Source organism: Hirundo rustica, chromosome 8 (genome assembly GCF_015227805.2).
Source record: "Hirundo rustica isolate bHirRus1 chromosome 8, bHirRus1.pri.v3, whole genome shotgun sequence".
NCBI classification, from domain to species: domain Eukaryota; kingdom Metazoa; phylum Chordata; class Aves; order Passeriformes; family Hirundinidae; genus Hirundo; species Hirundo rustica.
This window is the reverse complement of record NC_053457.1, coordinates 35,721,011-35,739,053: the sequence shown is the minus strand read 5'-3', so window position 1 is coordinate 35,739,053 and position 18,043 is coordinate 35,721,011. Positions and strand designations below refer to the sequence as shown.

The following is an 18,043-nucleotide window of genomic DNA, read 5'->3' as shown; positions in this document are numbered from 1 at the left end:
AACTACACTTGCAAAATAAAGAAATTTACCGTGAAATGTTCCTGTGATTTATAGTTCTCATCCAGGTAAACTCGAGCTCTGTTGTAGTCTTTCATTGCATCACTTGATAACAGTTCTCTGAAAAGAGAAAGAAAAGACTGAACGTGTAAAGTCAGATATAAATGTAGTGCACTGCCTCAGCACTGCTCCGTGCTGTGACATCCCTGGCATCACCCAAAAGAACCCACGGCCTTCCTCTTCTTCTGGGAGGAATTTCAGCGTCAGAGGCGTTCCCTTGACACAGCCACCTGTCCGCACGCGCCAGAGCTGCCCTCATCAGCTGCACCTTCAGTTCAGCTGACCTTGAGGACGGCGAGTTTCGCGGCGCCGTTCGGACACGGCCGGGACGGGCGCGGCTCCGCGACGCGACGGAACCGCACGAATCTGGGACTGGAGCTGCGGGGCCCGGCCCGAGCGCGGCCCCGAGCAGCGCCCACCGCCGCCAGCAGAGGGCGCGCGGGGCCGCCGCTCGCTCCCAGCCCCGCCGCCTTCGGGGGCGAGAAACGAGCCCGGGACCAACGAGCCCGGAACCCGCGAGAGCCCGGGGAACAACGAGCCCGGGGAACAACGAGCCCGGGACCCGCGAGAGCCCGGGGAACAACGAGCCCGGAACCCGGGAGCCCAGGACCAACGAGCCCGGGGACCCGCGAGAGCCCGGGATCAACGAGCCCAGAGAACCCGGGACGTGCCACCGCTGACTGATCGCTCCCTGCCCTTGTCCCCCCCATCACTTACTTCACGAACTTGTCCACATGAGACATTGAAGCTTCATAGTTTTTCCCTCCGAATTCTTGACAGTGTAAAGCCATAAAATGGGGCTTGTGTGCATGGACAACCTGGAACAGGGAGAAAAGTAAGTTTTAGCGCTCAGCACAGCCTTGTCCACAGCACAGCACCAACGACATAGATCCGGGTGCTCAGCCGCTGCCTGAGAGGTACGTGGCACACTGGCACAATAAGCAGCAAAGGGAGCATCATTTGCTATCCATATAAAAGATTGATAATACACAATTATTAACTCAAACATTATTAACTAATATTTCATTTTTTAAACTATAACTTAGTTCCTAAGCTATATATATGTAAAATATATTTTAGTATTTATATTTAAAATATAAGCAGACTTTTCTGACTCCCCTTAAAGATGACTTGACATGATTAAGATGATCCAAACCTTTCCTTTGTCTGAGGGTTAGAAGAGTTCCAACATTTCAATTCATTTGCTAGAGTGGATTTTTTCCACTTTTACAAAATTTCTCAGTGCTGTTTAGCAGCACTTTAGCAGTTGTGTTTGATATTTTTATTTATGGAGTATCTCATTTACAAAAGTATTTATATAACAGATGCACATAAACACCTGTTAACACAGGAGGCATAGAAATCTATCATGTTATTCCAGGTGTTAGTCTCGAACACTGCAAATATCTTAAGTACTACACAGTCAGCACTAGGATGCAATTACCATACCAAAACCCTAGAATGTTTATGTCTTTCCTCATACCCCAAATCAAACGCAGTGTTTATAAATTTGCTGCTGTTTTGAACACACATTCAGTGTTATTCTGTCCTATGGAATTTTCTCAGCTTTGTCTCTATTCAGAACTGCAAACACCACATCCAAAACGTCTCGATTAACACTGAGTCTCTATAGCTTGTGTTCCATGCTTCACTGTGAATTAATGGACACAACCTGCAGAACAACTTCCATTTTAAAAGGGAACAGTCTGAAACAATCAAAGTGCCAGTGCAAGCATACATGGAGAGAACTGTTAAAATCCAAAATGGGGTTCACTCATGTCTGGTTTCCCAGGCAGCAGGGAGGCCACGCTGTCCACATCACGAGGCAGCTCCTCTCTCTGCAGGGCTTGGTGCCCGCAGGCTCGGGGTGCTCTGCCCCGCTCGCACTGCAGCACAGCCACCAGGACAGCAGCTCGCAGAGCCCCGCGAGGGGAAGCCTGGCAGTGCTTTGTGCATGCCCAAGCCAAGGAGAACCCGGTGTGCTGCTCCATCCAGGTCACTCAGTGAACAACAGCGCTGCCAACCCGCACCAGGTCACCCTTGCAGAAAGAAGGGAATGTCCTGCCGTGGGTTTCTGAGTCATTTCCACCAGTTACTTCCTCTGTACCTCAGCTTCCCAGTGATTGAATCGTCTTGGCACTGACCTGCTTGGTGAAACATTCTGAGGTGAGCTGCTGTCACTGCTACTGGATAAAGGGAAAAAGTAAATACTCCCACTCAGGTGTTGAATGATCATTGAGCACTTCCATTAGATCATTAATGCTGATTTCTGCCAACAGGGATATTAGCTACTTGCTTTAAAGCATGCTGCTTCATCCCATTGGTAGGGATGGAGAATGAGCCAGAACAGGACCCAATAGTAAGTTTAACTGGGGGGAGAGAAGGGAAAAAAAAAAAAAAAAGCAGTTAAAAGACCAGTTGTCTAAAAACATACCTGAAATGCAAGAACTGATATCCAACTGAGACACGCCTTTCCTCTGAGATGTATTTCCTATGACAGACTTACAAACAACTAAGACACAGTTGCTGAGAAGGTGTCCCTGCACATATGCTCCTTTCTTCCCAAGGGACCACTAGCAGCAGGCTGCCACCAGAGTCCAGCAGCAGCAAATGGCAAACACTAAGCTTACCTGGCCGGTTCACTCTGTTTGCTGTCCGGAAAGCAGTACTAACCAAACACAGCCATGAAGCAGAACTCTGCAACAGAGCTCATCTGTGGACCCTAACACCAGGCCATCCCGATTCTCCACGTGCTTCATAGCTCCACATCAGTTCTGGATTCCAAGTCCTGATCTTATCTACTTGGAGAGCTCTATGCAGTCACCATCATCAGAAAGCAGTTGTAACTATTTAATCCTGTAAAGCCAACACACCCACTCACACTGTTTCAGGGCAGCACACGCAGTAGCACTGACTGTGGACGTGGCAGGAATGTGCTGACATCATGTCACTCATTTTAACTGCTGTGGGTTTGCTTCAGGAAGAGCTCTTCCTACACAGCTAATGAAAATATAAACTGATAGGACAAAACCATAATGAACTATTTCAAGTAAGATTTAGGCACAAACTATCTCACAGTCATGAACTGTCACTCACAGGGAGCCCTGAATGGGGAGTTCCTGCAGTGAGACAACACTGGAGAACAACTCCACTGCGCTGAAGCAGCAACAGAAAACACTTCCAGGCTCTGAAGATGCAGGACACAGGTTTTTTGGTTTGCATACAAATCCTTGAGAACTTGAAATCATAGTGGGTATTACAGAAAAGAATTATGTCATTTTTAATGGGGAAATAGCATTAGCTTAATAGCAGCGATGTCCTTGCGGCGTTCCTTGCAGGTTAAACCACTAGAACATACCTGAATATTAGTTATGTCCCCTCATATAATAAGTACCCTCCAATTTAAGCAAATTGGCTCTGCTTCATTACCTTTTACTAGTTTTCTACTCTTATGGAAGAACAAACAGTACATAATAATGAGTAATGAATGCTTCAGAGCTGAAAACTCCCAGTTGCTAGAGGTTAAAGATCATACATGAGACCACATAAAGAATGAATTTGCATCCACAGCAGCATAATGTATCTACAAAGCTGGGCATTATTTTCAATTCTGGATATGCAAAAATAGCATAAAGGGAGCCACAATCAGGAGTTATTTTGGGGGATGTGGGTAACTAAGCAAGATGCTCCAGCATAGCTGAGTATGAATACAGAACTGGTGAAAAGCACAAGCCTGACATCTCATTGCTACAGGTGTTGGCCTGTTTGGACAGGGAATGGGGAAGAGACCCAGGCAGGGCAGGGTGAGTCAGGCTGTGCTGGAACTGGGGCAGCAGCCAGGACAGGACACTGCTGCTGGCCAGGCCTCTCAGAGAGGGCACTGCAGGCACAGAGGCAAGGGCACCAGCATTAGACCTCAATCCAAGCAACGCAGAAGAGGAGCTTGAGCCTTGATGTTGCGCAAATAGGATTGCTTTTTAAAAAAAAAAAAAAAACAAACAAATTAAAACACAAGCTTTAGCTTCCTTGTGAGCTGTGAAATACAATTTAGCATGTATGGTCCTAAAGCACTTCAAGTATTTTCAATTTCTCTAAGCCTGGAGAAGAGGAGGCTCCTCCTGGGGACCAGGTGTCCAGAACCCTGCAGCACTCAGCTGCACATGGCCAGCATCCCCCTACCCTTGTCACAGGCCATGGATTCAAACCAACAACAAGCAGCCCAAACAGCCCCCACCTGAGGAAAACACGGTCTGAAAAAGGGCTGAGACCTCATCTTGAAAGGGCTGCAGGGTTTTTTTGCCCCCTCTAGTTAAAAAAAACCTTAATCACCCCCTCTAGTTAAAAAGCAGCATTAAATTGACTAAAATAATTAAACAAGCTTAGAATGGCTGGGTGGGGTTTTGCTGTGTTTTGGGGTTTGGGATTTTTTGGTTAGGTTGGTTTGGGCCCTTTTTGTTTGTTTTTCTTCCTTCTCTCCAAAGAGTAACACACAAAGTTCCCATGCAGCTATACCAAGATGACCTTTAGCTATTAGGTAAACTTTTAACTTCTGTATTTCTACAAATAAAGGCTCAAAATACTCTCAAACACATCAGGCAACATGGAAAATTGCATTAGAGGAAAAAACCCTCTGGCTCCAAGTTTGCATCTAAAATGACCATGTGCCACAAATGCTACACAAAAAGATTGTTACTAAATCAGTGCAGATTTTCAATAGCTCCATCTTCTGAACTCCTCCTGCCCCAAACATGAGGCCCAGTGTAGATGGAGAACGGGCAAAGGATGGGGAAGGAAGGAGTGAAAAGGAAAAAGAGTCCTAAGTAAATAAATAAGTCAATAAAACTCCTCTCTATGCTCCTATACCCTTTGCTTGGAAACAGCTTCCTTCATGTTCTTGGAGCTTGTTCCCCCACCTTTTTTCCTGTGCTCTGGCACCGAGGCTGCCAACCAAGGCACAGGCACTTTGCACTAGCAGGACAAAATTCCCATGTGTGTATTATTCTGTGAATATTCTCATTTGCATGGCACCTAGTTCACCAAGCCATCTCACATCTAGATCATCAATTATCCCATTTCTTGGTAAGAACCAAAGTCTTTCCTATCACACATTAAACACCCAAAACACTGTTCTCAGGCTGTTTCCACTCTCCCCCAACAATCCCTTTCCCACGTAGGTTTGATTCCAGTGTAGGTTTTTTGGGGTAAGAGAACTTTTACTGGAAAGAGGACAACAGTCCAAATTCAGCTCTTTCAGACCCAAGTTACCAGCACCTATCTGCAGTTAGGAGATGGGGCAGAATCCCCAGTACCAGGACTTCACTGGATCCTGCCTCCCTGTAAGGTGCCTTTTCTCACCCTTTGACGCAATTCCCAATCATCATGCGACATACTTGCTCACAAGCCTTTTTCCTTCTCTTTTGATTCCAGCCTACTGCCTTCAATTGCAAATACAATTTTCTGCTTTAAACATTAGAAACCAGAGCCAACTCTGAAAACCCTGGGATGGATTTGCAGCATCTTTCCCCCCCAGTGCTTGCTACTCCAGATAGGAACGTAGGTTTTGCTGCTCAAGTGGCACCACGTGGCACCGAGGGTGACACAGAGCACACGAAGACACAGTCCTGAGCAGCCCCAGTCCTGCAGCAGCCAGGCCAAAGGCAGGGTGGCTGTACCGGAGGGGTGGACGTGTTTCCTGCCACAGGCTGCTGCTGCTGCGTGTTCTGGTCCCAGAGCATCCCCTCAGCCAGCCCCGGGACACCCTCCCAGAGCCGCACCCCGCCTGACACCGCTGACCATCCCCAAGCCCACGCACGTCTCTCCAGGCCAAGCAGAGCACGCAGCGCTCTGTGCCAGAGCACACCGACACCCTGTGCCCGCTGTCACGCAGCCTGTGCCAGCAGGCTGCTCTCCGAGCTATGCCAGGAGCTGCCGCTAAAACCCGCCTGGAAAGCATCTTCCCGTTTGCATTTCTCAGAGAAACTGTTTCATTTACCAGCATTAGATCTGCCACATGTTTCATGTTAACAATGTAGGATAGGATATTTGTAGATCAATGGCAGAAGTTTAAAAAATTTAACATGTGGCATTTGAATCTTACTTTAGCCCTCCGTATGCTACCATGTCCTTGGAAATGCACAAGGCATATAAATCAATGGTAACACATAAGTGACTCATATTTGCCCATGACAGCAAATAAAATCCCTTATTTTAATTTACTGGAACTTATAAACAAGTCCACAAAATGCTCCTTAACATCAGTTCAAAGACGTTATGGGTTTAATTTCTAGAAACATTTTAAACTTAGAGAGGTAATGGTGCTTCCTTTTCTGTGGAGAACGTTTTGACTGCTTACACAAGGACCTCAGCCTCAGAAGTTATGCAAACTGCCCTGACACAACTGCATATGCAAATTGAATTCCTCAGAAGAATGGAAAAAACTGCCGTCTGTGGTTTATCTGGTTTCAAGTTTACAAAGAGGCATGAAGAGTCATTTTCCAGTGCTGCTGCTGAACCCCAGCTCACAGAGGTTTCGCACACAGCGTGTGGAATCAAACACAGTAATCCCTCTGAGGCTGCACATTTGCTGGGTCACTCTGAAGCCTGAGCCAGAACGGTGCTAAGTGATTCTGGTACACGCATGTTTGTCTCTCCCCTAAGGAGATTTTGGTCCAATTTTGTTCCACTTCCTGCTGCGCTGGAGAGTGTGGCGTGAGCAGCCAGCCCACTGCCGGGACCCAGAGGGGAAGCAGGAGAAGGCCGGCAGCAGCCATGGGCAGCACTGCTAACTTTATCCTTTGTCTATTTTTCCTTTCTTTTTCTGTTTTAAAATACAGTTCTCATATTGCAGGGACAGAGGGCAGAGGTACAGAGGAGAGGGAACAGAGCAGAAGCCCCCGTAACTGAGGGATGGGCTTGGGTCTGCCTCAGCAATACTTGCTCTGCTCTGGACCCTGCACTAGACTGGCCTCATGGAGCATTAATGGATAATTTTATTCCTCTTTGGAATTGTGTACACACAATATTTACTGGGCCAAAGACAGATCACGTTCAGTCACATGTCAGTGGTCCCTGCCCTAAGACACCAGCAGCTCGTTCTTTTCCCCTCCCCTTCCTGTTTTCCACAAACGATTCAGAATCGTTTCTGCAGTGCTCATGCCACTTCAGTAAAAAAAATGAACATAGAAGGAGTCTCCTTGATAAAGATACGTAAATAAGTCATGTGATGATGAAAAACATGCAGCCATCTAAAAAAAAAAAAAACAAAAAAACCCACCCCAAAATAAAGAGTTCTCCCTGTTTATTTGTACTTCCTGCATAGGAAGCTTTTTCTGAAGCTGTGGAGGGTTGGAATCAGAGCTAGCTGAGACGCTTGCGCAGTGCAAGCAACACGTACATACAGCAATGATTAAATAAGACGGAAGAAGAAAAATAAAGAGATGAATCCGAAGTTGGCAGATACTAAAAAAAATCTAAGAGTGGTTACTTCATCTTGGATTTTGCAAATTTCTTACATTTGCCAGTAAAAGTGAATTTAAGTATTTTACATCCATGTAGTAAAGGTCACAGGCCGCACTGGTAACCTGAGAATGTAAAGACTCATGGGATGCTTTCAGTTACAAAAGCAAAAGATGAAATACTGCTCATCATATTTTCTGCACACAGTTTCACCTTGAAATCTGAACAGCACAACTTTGTCGTTTAACTGTTTTTCTCTAAGAGATGTAGGCCTGGATAAAGGGATCTTGTGGCCCTTCAGTACCAGGTGGCACTTTTCTGTGGCCAGGGCAGGCAGGGCTTGGACCACGGTGCTCGAGAAAGGTGTCCCTGCCCCTGGCAGGGTGTGCTCTACAGCATCTCCAAGGTCCCTTAAGGCCCTGCCAGTGCAAACCATTGTGGGACTCAAGACTCCCTCAGTTCTGTCAGCAGTGACAGCAGCTCTCGTGCACTCCTCATCCCAGGGATGACACCTCCATGCCCCAGCAGTGTTCCTTTCCTGGTGTTTATTGCCGTATTTCTGCACAAAGACTGCAAGTTAAGCAAGTCTCTACTACAATAACACAGTGTGTGAGAGGGGCTTTTGTAATTTAGAAAACCCCTCACACCAGAAGGTTACAGCACATTTTAAAACGTGTTCAGCATCAATATTGTCACATTACTAAACAAGAAAATTGTTAAGAAAGAGCAGACACAGGACTTATTTATTGCAAACCAATGCCAAAAATTGTCATATTTCAATTTTAAGGTAAACTGGACTTCCCAATAGATTTTTTTGAAAAAGTGCTCAAATATAGAACTTAGTCAGTAGACTTAAAAGACCATTTAATGCCAAACTGAAGTCAATTTTGTATAACCTGAATCTATTTTTTAGCAGACAATTGTTGATGAGAAAAAATTGTGCCTATATCCTGAATTTTTCTGATTACTTAGAAATCCAGAAAGAGACATTTTTCAGGGATGTCTTTTACTATAAAATAAAATCACTATAAAATAGTGATTCTGCTTCACAAAGCAGAAGATCCTGATGTTACAAATTAGGTCAATAAAGATGCACAGAACTACATGAGAAAATAAACTTTAGCTTACCTGATAAAATTCCCGAAGCCAATTCTTCTGTAAATTTTCTGGCTGAAAAACAAAAGGCAAAAATTAATTAAGAAAAAGAGAAATCTATTTTTACAACAATATCATGATATTATTGCTTTACTCAGTGTATTCAAGAAGGGAGCTGTTTTCACAATTAAAACAAAAGGTACAAACGAGGATGTTCCTCCATGATGCCACTGGACAGACCCCACCGCCTCATTCCTCAGCCCCCTCTGATTCTCACCAAAATGGTGCGTTTTGTATAGGACTGTACAGCACTTGTGCCCACACGTTTAGCAGGCAATGACACACCTGAACTACGTCCTGTTAGGACATGTTCATCGCCTGGGGATCAGGAATTTCACCAGCCTGCCCACACCCAGATGCCACCACCTGAGCTTCAAGTGACACGGAGTTATTTCACACAAGCTGGTTCAGGGGAAGGACAGTGCCTTTGGGGATGCTCCAGCCCATCAGTCCTCCTGCCAGGGACAGACTGGGAGAAGCATTTTCAGACTGCTCCACAAGTTATAAAAACTGAAGCAGCAAAACTGCAGTTAAGTGCAAAGTTCTGTCTTTTCAATAACAGATCCCAGCCTAGACACGATCAAAGGGAGAGAATTGATTTGTTGAGCTTTATCTTCAACAAGACTTCTGGATAATTTTTGCATCCTAGTGGGGAATAACAACACAAGTCAGACTTCCTTGTCACAGCAGAGGCAGAAGGTCCAGAATCTGCGGGAGGCAGCAGAATGTATCCAACTAAACACCAGAGAAACACCTCATCCCTGACAAACAGCTCCAACACCAGCTGCCCAGAGGCAAACACACAGCCATGAAACTTCTGCTCTATTCTCCCATCGAGTGTGCTCTTTTCAGATAGCCGGATACAACTTTGAATCAAAATCTGGAGCAGGAGAAGCAGCGCTGGAAGGTGCCCATTGAGTTCCTCTGTGCGCAGTCCCAAGAGGGAGGGTGCTAAGGAGGTCTCGGGGGCTGCCAGCACCAACTCCTGTGCCCAGGTCCGTGGGAGCCCTCCGGCTGCTGGCTCGCCCTGAGTGGGGCCCTGCCGGCCCCGCTGCTGTGCCCTCGCCCAGCAGTCCTTCCCCTGCCACCACCACAGACTTTCTTTCCACTTTTACCACTCTCTGGTACAATTCTGTAACCCAGCCCTCTGCCTCAGACTCCTCTCCAGCCACCTCACATAAATGAAAAATTTTGAACATTTGAGGGACTGGAGATAACAATCAAGTAGAAAGATAATTTCTCTTCCTCTTATTTTTCTGTCTAAAAATAGGCACATCATATTTCATGTCTTCCACAGACTTTGGACTTCTTCCGATCCTTTCCCTCCACACTTTGTCCTTCATTAAATTATCTCATTCTTTTTGTAACATAATGGAAATTAATCTTTTTCCTGTCTTCTTTTATGCTGAATCCTTTCATTCCCATCCACTGATAAACCAATTTCTCCTGGGTCACTAATCCAAACCTCACTTTTTCCACCTCTTTCTTTCTGGCTATCCCCACCTCCAGCTCTGCTCCAGCTGGTTGAATCTAGTCCTTCTCCCCTGCCCACAGGGCAGCTTCAGCTCATGTTCTCAGGAATCCACCAAAGAGCAAACAGGAGAAGAAAGCAAAATACTTACAGGCATTAACATTTTGTTTGGAATATCTAGAACTATAGAGTGGTTTGGGTTGGAAGGGACCCAAAAAAATCATCCAGTTCCACCCCCTGCCAAGGGCAGGAACACCTTCCACAAGACCAGGTTCCCTCACACGCTGTCCAGCCTTGGATGCTTCCAGGGATCCAGGGGCAGCCACAGCTTCCCTGGGCACCCTGAGCCAGGGCCTCACCACCCTCACAGGGAACATTTCCTGCCCAATATCCCATCTAACCCTGCAATTCCCTGTGTCCTGTCCCTCCCCACCTCTCTTAGCACTGAAAGGAGCCGTAATCTCCCCAGAGCCTTCTCTGCTCCAGGGGTCTCTCCCCTCCTGCCATCCTCCCTTACCCTTGCAGCTCAGGGCCCCAGGGCACTGTGCCCTGTGCCCACCTCCTGCCTGGGAACACCAAGTCTGCTCAGCACAGATTTCTCAGGGTTATTTGCCCACTTCAAGCACAGGCTGCTCCTCAAACACACCAAACTCCGCCATTCTCCAGGCTGAGATCAGCAAATGCCCCTGTGCCTGGAGGAGCACGGCTCTGCTTTCATCCTTCAGACACACATTTTACTCCACTGAGACACAAATAGAAATCCTTCTCAAAAGAAACTCTTCCCCTCAAACAAGAACAACTTCCAGACAGCAAAACCACATGGGATCCATATTAAAAAAACAGGACATGCGTCCTGCATGCGCTGCTCCCCTCAATTAAAAGCAGTTTTGACCTTTTCCTGGAATTCCAAATCCTTCTAAAACTATCTTTTTTCATTATGAGTTTCCACTTGAAGTCTATTTATGTCACACTGGTCACTGTAATGATCAGGTTTATAAGAAAAACCAGTCAGCTAGTGAACACGGGAACACCACATGAGCTGGTAATAGCCCAAAAACAAGCGGCTTTTCAAATCCGACATACAAGTAGTCTCTCTTCTCCCCACTATTTCTATTTCCTACAAAATTATACTCAACAGCCAACAGGAAAGCTTTAAGCCTGCTGCAAAAATATACTTATATGGGGAAGGAGTCCTTTCAAAAAAATGAGGAGAATATATATTTAGACAGGGTAGGGAGCCTTTCATACAGAAAGAAAAAGGGAAAAGAACTAAATGAAACTAAATTAACAGCCTGGAAAATTTCTTTTCTGCCTTGCTCAGAGGGAAATGGAAGAAAGGCGATGAATTATAGAAAGCAGGTTCTATTTTGTGAAGTTTATTTTTAGCGAAGAATAGGCTCATTTTTTAAGCTAAAAGGAAAAAAAAAATTGACTTGCTTTGTGAAAACTGAGCTCCAAAATGAATCAGAGGACAACTGGCCGCTGTGATTCTGCACACTGCCTGAACACACAAGGCACAACCAACCCAAAGTTTTACATGCCTGACTGAAACAGCCCCAAGAGCCCCACATGGGCTGAGGGATCACTGGAAGCCTGTCTGAGTTCCAAAAGTCTCCTGGCATCCCACAGCACCACAGGGACCTTGCTGCAGTCATAGACTCTTAGGGGGCAGTCCCAGGGAGGACCCAGAGCCTCTTCATCTTAACCTTCAAGACACATAAAGAAAAACATGAAATATAGGCGATTTTCCTTTGCCTTCACTATACTTGGTTTTCTACTTATTTAATGAAAAGCAAAGCCTTTGATCAAGTTCTGTCTGACCAGCAACAGGTGCACTCAGAAACTTCTTTCAAGTCCATCAATGTGACTGACCATCACAGTTGTTTCAACAGAATTATTTATATCATGTTTTTGATCAATATTTTTGATCTCTTATATTGTCTTTGTAAGTTTACTGGCATCCTTTAGACATTTATATTCAATCTGTTTTTATTTTCAAATAGAATTCTAAGCACCACTCTTGCTATGCCCTCTTGAACTACACAAATGATACTGGCAAAACCTCCACATCAGCTGGGTACTATTAATGTGGTGATTTGTACCAACCTTACTATCTTAAATGACAAACAAAAAGATAATAATCTGCATGTTCTGTTCACATTATGAGTTCACAACATTTCAAAGCCCATATAGGCAAACCAACCAGGACCAAACAGGAAAACTAGAATCATGAGTTTAAGAAAAAACATTGAAGAAAAAGCGCAAATTCTTCAAAATCCAAATTTTTATTTAAAACACTGTTTTTGTTCCACGCATCTGCACAAACTTACAAACACAACTATGGTGCCTCTTAGTCTAGCATTTCTGAAAGTGCACAGCTTTCCCAAGGAGCAGCAGGAAAAGAAATGTCCCATCCTGGTGCTATTACAGCCCAGTGACAGCCCCCAGGAACAAGGACAGGTGCAGGGGAGAAGAAACAACACAGCCTAATTAACACAAACTCAAAAACAGGGGGCTGGACACACGCGTCTGTCACTGAGAGGTTTAAGGCCAATTTACTCCCAGGCTGAGCAACGCAGCGGCTTCGTGGGACGCCGAGGAACGGAGAAAAAAAATGCAGGAGGTGACGCGGGGTAAAGCAGCGCCTGAGGGGAGCGGCTGGGGAAGGAAGGCCCCGCTGCCGGCCTGTGCGTGGGACACGGGCCGCCCTGCAGGGCCGCGACGGCAGGGCCGGAGAACGGCAGAAGCACGGCCAGTGTCCGCAGGCAAAGCCTCTGGCCCTGCCGGGGAGGGGCACAGCGCTCAGGGCAGCGGGATAGAGCTCAGGGCAGCGGGACAGAGCCGGGCACAGCGCTCAGGACACAGCCCGCCGCTGGTGTGACAGGACCGGGGCCGGAGCAGCTCTGGGCACGACCTCCCTGCCCCTGCTCAAACACCGGCAAGCCCAGCTGCTGACCTTTCCGGCTGATCCCCCTTCCTATGAGCGGCTCGAAATACACAGCACTCGGTGGGAATAAAGAGAAGCCGCAGCGGTGCCGCCTTCCTGCGCAGCAGGGCAGCGAACGAGCAGCACTGCCGGCACAAACAGCGGGGAAAGCAGGGCCTCAGCCCGCTGGCACAGCACATCACAAGCTGAGACAAACACACCAGCACCTGCTGCCTGTTTCAAAAGCTCTGTGTTTCTAAACAGCCGAAGCTGTCTATGAACTGGTGCTTGCGTATGCAGGAGAAACCAGCAGCCCTGGAAACAACCGAAACCACCTGTCCCCAGCCTGTAAGAGACACCAAGAGACAGCCCTGCCCAGGAGAAACCAGCACCCCTGGAAACAACCGAAAACACCTGTCCCCAGCCTGTAAGAGACACCAAGAGACAGCCCAGCCCAGGAAAAACCAGCATCTCTTGAAACAACCAAAACCACCTGTCTCCCGCCTGTAAGAGACACCAAGAGACAGCTCTGCCCAGCCAGGGATGCTGAATTCTGAACACAGCAGCACTCTCTCAAGCATAGGAAATGCAGCCTAAAACGGGAACAGCAAACAGTGACCTGTTAATTAACTACTCTGGCCACATCTGAGGGAAATGCAAGGAATAAGGTAACAGAAGCAAGGGTGAGGAAGCAAGTCTCTACCTCTTCAAAAGATCTGGACATAAAGGCATATATAGATGTAGGGGTGTATGTAACATATGCATATTATGGTTTATACCACAACAGTAATGAGTCGCTCCTCAAACAACACAGGACAGGGAAGGGAAAAGAGCCACCTGTCTTTAACAGCTACAAAATAATGGTAGCATGTGCTGTCACTACTTCGATCTGGACAAGATCTTTCAAACCCTCAAGAACCTGACTGACCAATCTTATATGTTACAAAACTCTAAAACAACCAAGAATCACACAGATGTCCCCAAAAGCAATGCTGGGAGCAGGCAGCTTACGAGCAGCAGCTGAAACAAGCTCTAGTTCTTCAGCAGCTTCAGCTGATGAGGCTGATGCCGTAACAGCATTTAAAGCAACCAAACCTCCGCAAGCACCAAGAAGCTCTTGCTGAGGAGCAGCCCCGGATAGGACACAGGCCCAGCACAAGCGCTGAACCCATGCAAAACAAACCTCCTCTGGGCATGGAAGTGAAAAAAGGAGTTAGAACAACAAATGTTTTTCAATGTTTTTCTTCCTGTGTCAGTGAAAACATTCACCAATTTAGTTTAATTTGGGGGCTGGAATGTAGAGTCTCTCCTGCAACCTTGAGCCCAGTGGATGCAAGTGCCAGAAGAGGGTGACCTGAGGGTGCCTGGAGGGTGACCAGCAGCTCCCTGCAGGCAGGACAGGACAGGACAGTGAGGAGGGACACCACAAACACACTGCTCGTTGAACAGGATTGTGAATTTTCTTTCCTGCCCCAAAGAGCAGCTCTGTCTCAGGTTTTCAATGTGGATATTCAGGAGCCCCACCTAAACTCTGGAGACAAAGGAACAAGGTCAACTCAAAAATATCCCTCAAAGAAAATAGAAAAGGAAAAAATAAAAACAGAAAACTACTCATTGCCAATGGAAAAAGTGAAGTTTACATGACAAACCTGAAATTGTCATCTAATTCAGCACAAACAATGCATCTAATACATGATGATTCAGGGCAGTGACTAAAAGCAATCTGCCATTCATAAAAACAACTAAATCTCTGGAAGTTCATCAATCACATACAGTACCCAAAGTTTGTAACACAATATTTATAACTCTCAAGTAGAAAGATGAAAACTGCACTCCAAGTACCTTGTGGCTATGGAGTTTTAGAGCCAGTGCCAGGTCTCCAAGGCCAGTGGCACCTGGAGCACCCTGGTCTGGTGGAAGGTGTCCCTGCCCATGGCAGATTGGTAGAACAAAATAATCTTTAGGGTCCCTTCCAACCCAATCCATCTGTGATGCTACAAAATTCAAAAGGAAGCATTAATGTCTGTCCCAAGTCTATTCCTTTCTTGGCTAATCCAACATCACAGAAAAAAAGAAAAATACTTCTCTCAGGACTAACGGAGCTCAGGCTTTCAATTATACCATTCCCACAGAACAGTTAATTGAAGATACACATTTTTAGGAGAGTTTACATAACAGATAATTTTCTTAGAGTGTCACATTAGATTATACTGAGATGGAGCAACACAAGCTCCAGATTTTCAGAATTGCTGGTGTAGAAAATAATTCAGTAGGTCTGTTGGCAAAGCGACCAGGCTTATACAGGTCTGACATACATACAGTCACACCCTTAAAACAGGAAGTTGAACTGTGTTTAACCATTTTTTCTGCAGGTACACAGCACACAGACACTGTTCATCTCCTGGCACCTGGTGAGCTCAGCCTGGGCTGTCTCTGGGCACACAACAAAACAGGAGCAGGGCCAGGGCACAGCCTCTGCAGGCTGATTGGTCTCCACAGCCCACACACAGGATAAACCCAGACAGGCACAAGCACAGGGCAGTAACTACCGCTGGATAATGATTTACAAAAAAATGCAAAGACTGGAATAAGAGAAGTCCAGAATCTTCAATCTCCTGACCCCAATGAACTGCCACGTACTTTAAATTTAACTTCTATTACTGACATCTTACTGAAAAGCTTAAAAGCTCCTGGATATTTGAATAACCAACGTGCTAAGAGCATTAACGAGAGTTAATCCAACACCACACAAACTCTAATTGTTAGCAAATAGCAAGATTAATCACATTAATACACTCAAGTTTTCCACTACTTTGTACCCTTATTTTGGCATGACACAGGGAAAACTGAAAGAGTTGAAATCAAATTAATCTGCTTTTGCACATGGATAGGTAAAACAGATCTCTGGCAAAATTCACACTCACCACCACCACCATGGTCTGTCCTGTGCATTTATGGGGTTTCTTTCTGTATTTGTTTGAAATGAAACCTTTAAAACTCTCCCAGGTTAAATAGGGGAATATCTACAACTGTTCTTTTAAATCTGCATGGTACAGAAACAGGCACAGGGGAGCAGTGCCATCCAGACTCACATCTCCCAGAAACTAAAGGCCAATGATTCAAATGGTTCTTCCTGTGGGCTGAGTTTTATGGAGGCTTGAAAACATCCCACAGGTTTTATTAATCCAGTGGTCTGTGTCAGCTGCAGGCCCTTTCACAGCCATGCAGCGCTGGCATCGCGAAGCAGAAGGGCCCCAGACTCCCTGTTCCTTCTCCACAGCAAGTAAACAGACTGGTGAGGGCACCACAGGCCAGTCATTCCATCCAGACACAAGCTGCTAGCCCAATACACCTACAGCTCTGGGCATCTGAGCCCAGCAGCACAGGGAGTAACTGCAGAGCAGGAGGATGGTATAAAAAAATAGCCTTAAACCAATAAACGTACTATGTGCTCTGTGGAAAAATAAAAATCATAATGTAATTTTATCTAAGTGCTCATGTTTGCAGACAGTAACTTCTGTGACCTAAAGCTCAAGAGCTAAAGGTCATGAGCTGCATGCCCTGCTGTGCAGCAGTGTCTATCAATTCCTCTAAGTAATAAATGCTCTTTCCTCAAGAAGATATATCCTTATTTCTGAGCCAAATGCCATGTGGTGGGGCACTGCTCTGCTGGGGATGAAAGTCCTAGCTTTTCCCAGAATCGCTGCAGAGTCAGTCCCAGGGGGAATGTGCCAGGACAGCGCGAGCTGTCAGTGAGGCAGCTCCAACACACCCTATATCCCATGAGAAAAAAAAAGAGCCTTCACACTAAAATACCGCAGTCCCAAGACAGCTGTGAATTTACCACCGAGTGAATCCCCGGGGAGCTCAACACACTAATAAATGCACAGTGATCTAATAGAAGTACTTGACAGCAGAGGAGACAATGAAAGTTGTTTACACCCTATTTCAGAAATAAAGGGCTAAGGGAGATACTTAGAAATTAATTTCAATTTAATCTAGAGAGTAGGTTTTCAGGACTGGGGGGGGGAGGTTCTCCTCCTTGCTGCTATGAAAATTTCTGTAATAAATGCATCATTGATCAATGACCCAATAGTCCACAAAGATTATTTTCAGTTTTATTCAGAGCTGCCACATGAAAACACCAATATTGTTTTGGTGACACTGAGGGTAAGCCCAGCAGAGGTGGATTGGAACGGACAGATTCTTCTATGGCACAACACTCTGTGCCAGCAGGGCTCCCACAAACACACAGCAGAATGCTCACACTGCTTTCCCCACTGCATCACTCCTGGAAGAGAGGACGTGAGCCTCTGCCCAGTGCTGCCCATCAGGAGACGGACAGCAGATAGCTCTGGGTAGCTGAGGGAGGGCTGGTGCAAGGGATGTGCCGCCACGACTTAAGGCATCACCGTGTGGTCCCAGCTTGCTCAGCTCAGGTGAAGGGACCTGAAGACTCTCCTCCTGACAGGTGACACTGAAGTGACCTCCTCCACTGCTGTGTGTCACAGCCAGGTAACCTTGAGCAAAAGCAAAAGTTTCAGGTTTGCTTTACACAGGAAGGATGGGGGGAAAACCACCCACCAAAAAAACAACTGAACACAGGAAGCCTCAGCTGTCCCATATAGAGTATTACTGACATCTTGGTTGGTCAGAAGCCAACACTTTTCCCTCCTACACCCTTGGGATAGCCCAGAACAAGGTTTAGGTGCTACTATTGCACTTACAGCAACATGCAGTTGCTATAAGAGCAAAAATTTATGAAGAAAATATCTAGATGATTCTTTATGGTAAAAATGAAGCATAAAAGGAGAAACAGGAAATCTCCAAAACCATGGACAATTCAGAAGAAACAATTTAGAGAAACAAAGTCCTGAAAGGAAAACAGTTTTGCTCAATTAGTAGAAAATTGCTGATGCAGTTTCAAGGAAGCCAAAGCATCAGAACTGATACATGCAACTGGAAATAACCATCCTCAG

General features: G+C 46.0%; 1 protein-coding gene across 2 annotated transcripts in view; it reads right to left on the bottom strand.

Annotated features, from left to right (window-relative positions):
- Positions 1-18,043, bottom strand: part of INPP5A (inositol polyphosphate-5-phosphatase A) — a 182,094-nt gene that overhangs the window by 130,549 nt on the left and 33,502 nt on the right. For both annotated transcript variants that reach the window (XM_040071218.1, XM_040071217.1), the window contains exons 2-4: positions 8,641-8,682; positions 775-875; positions 30-117 (exon numbers count right to left, since the gene is read on the bottom strand). In XM_040071218.1, the coding sequence (XP_039927152.1) occupies positions 30-117; positions 775-875; positions 8,641-8,682 (231 nt within the window). The remainder of the gene's footprint in view (positions 1-29; positions 118-774; positions 876-8,640; positions 8,683-18,043) is intronic.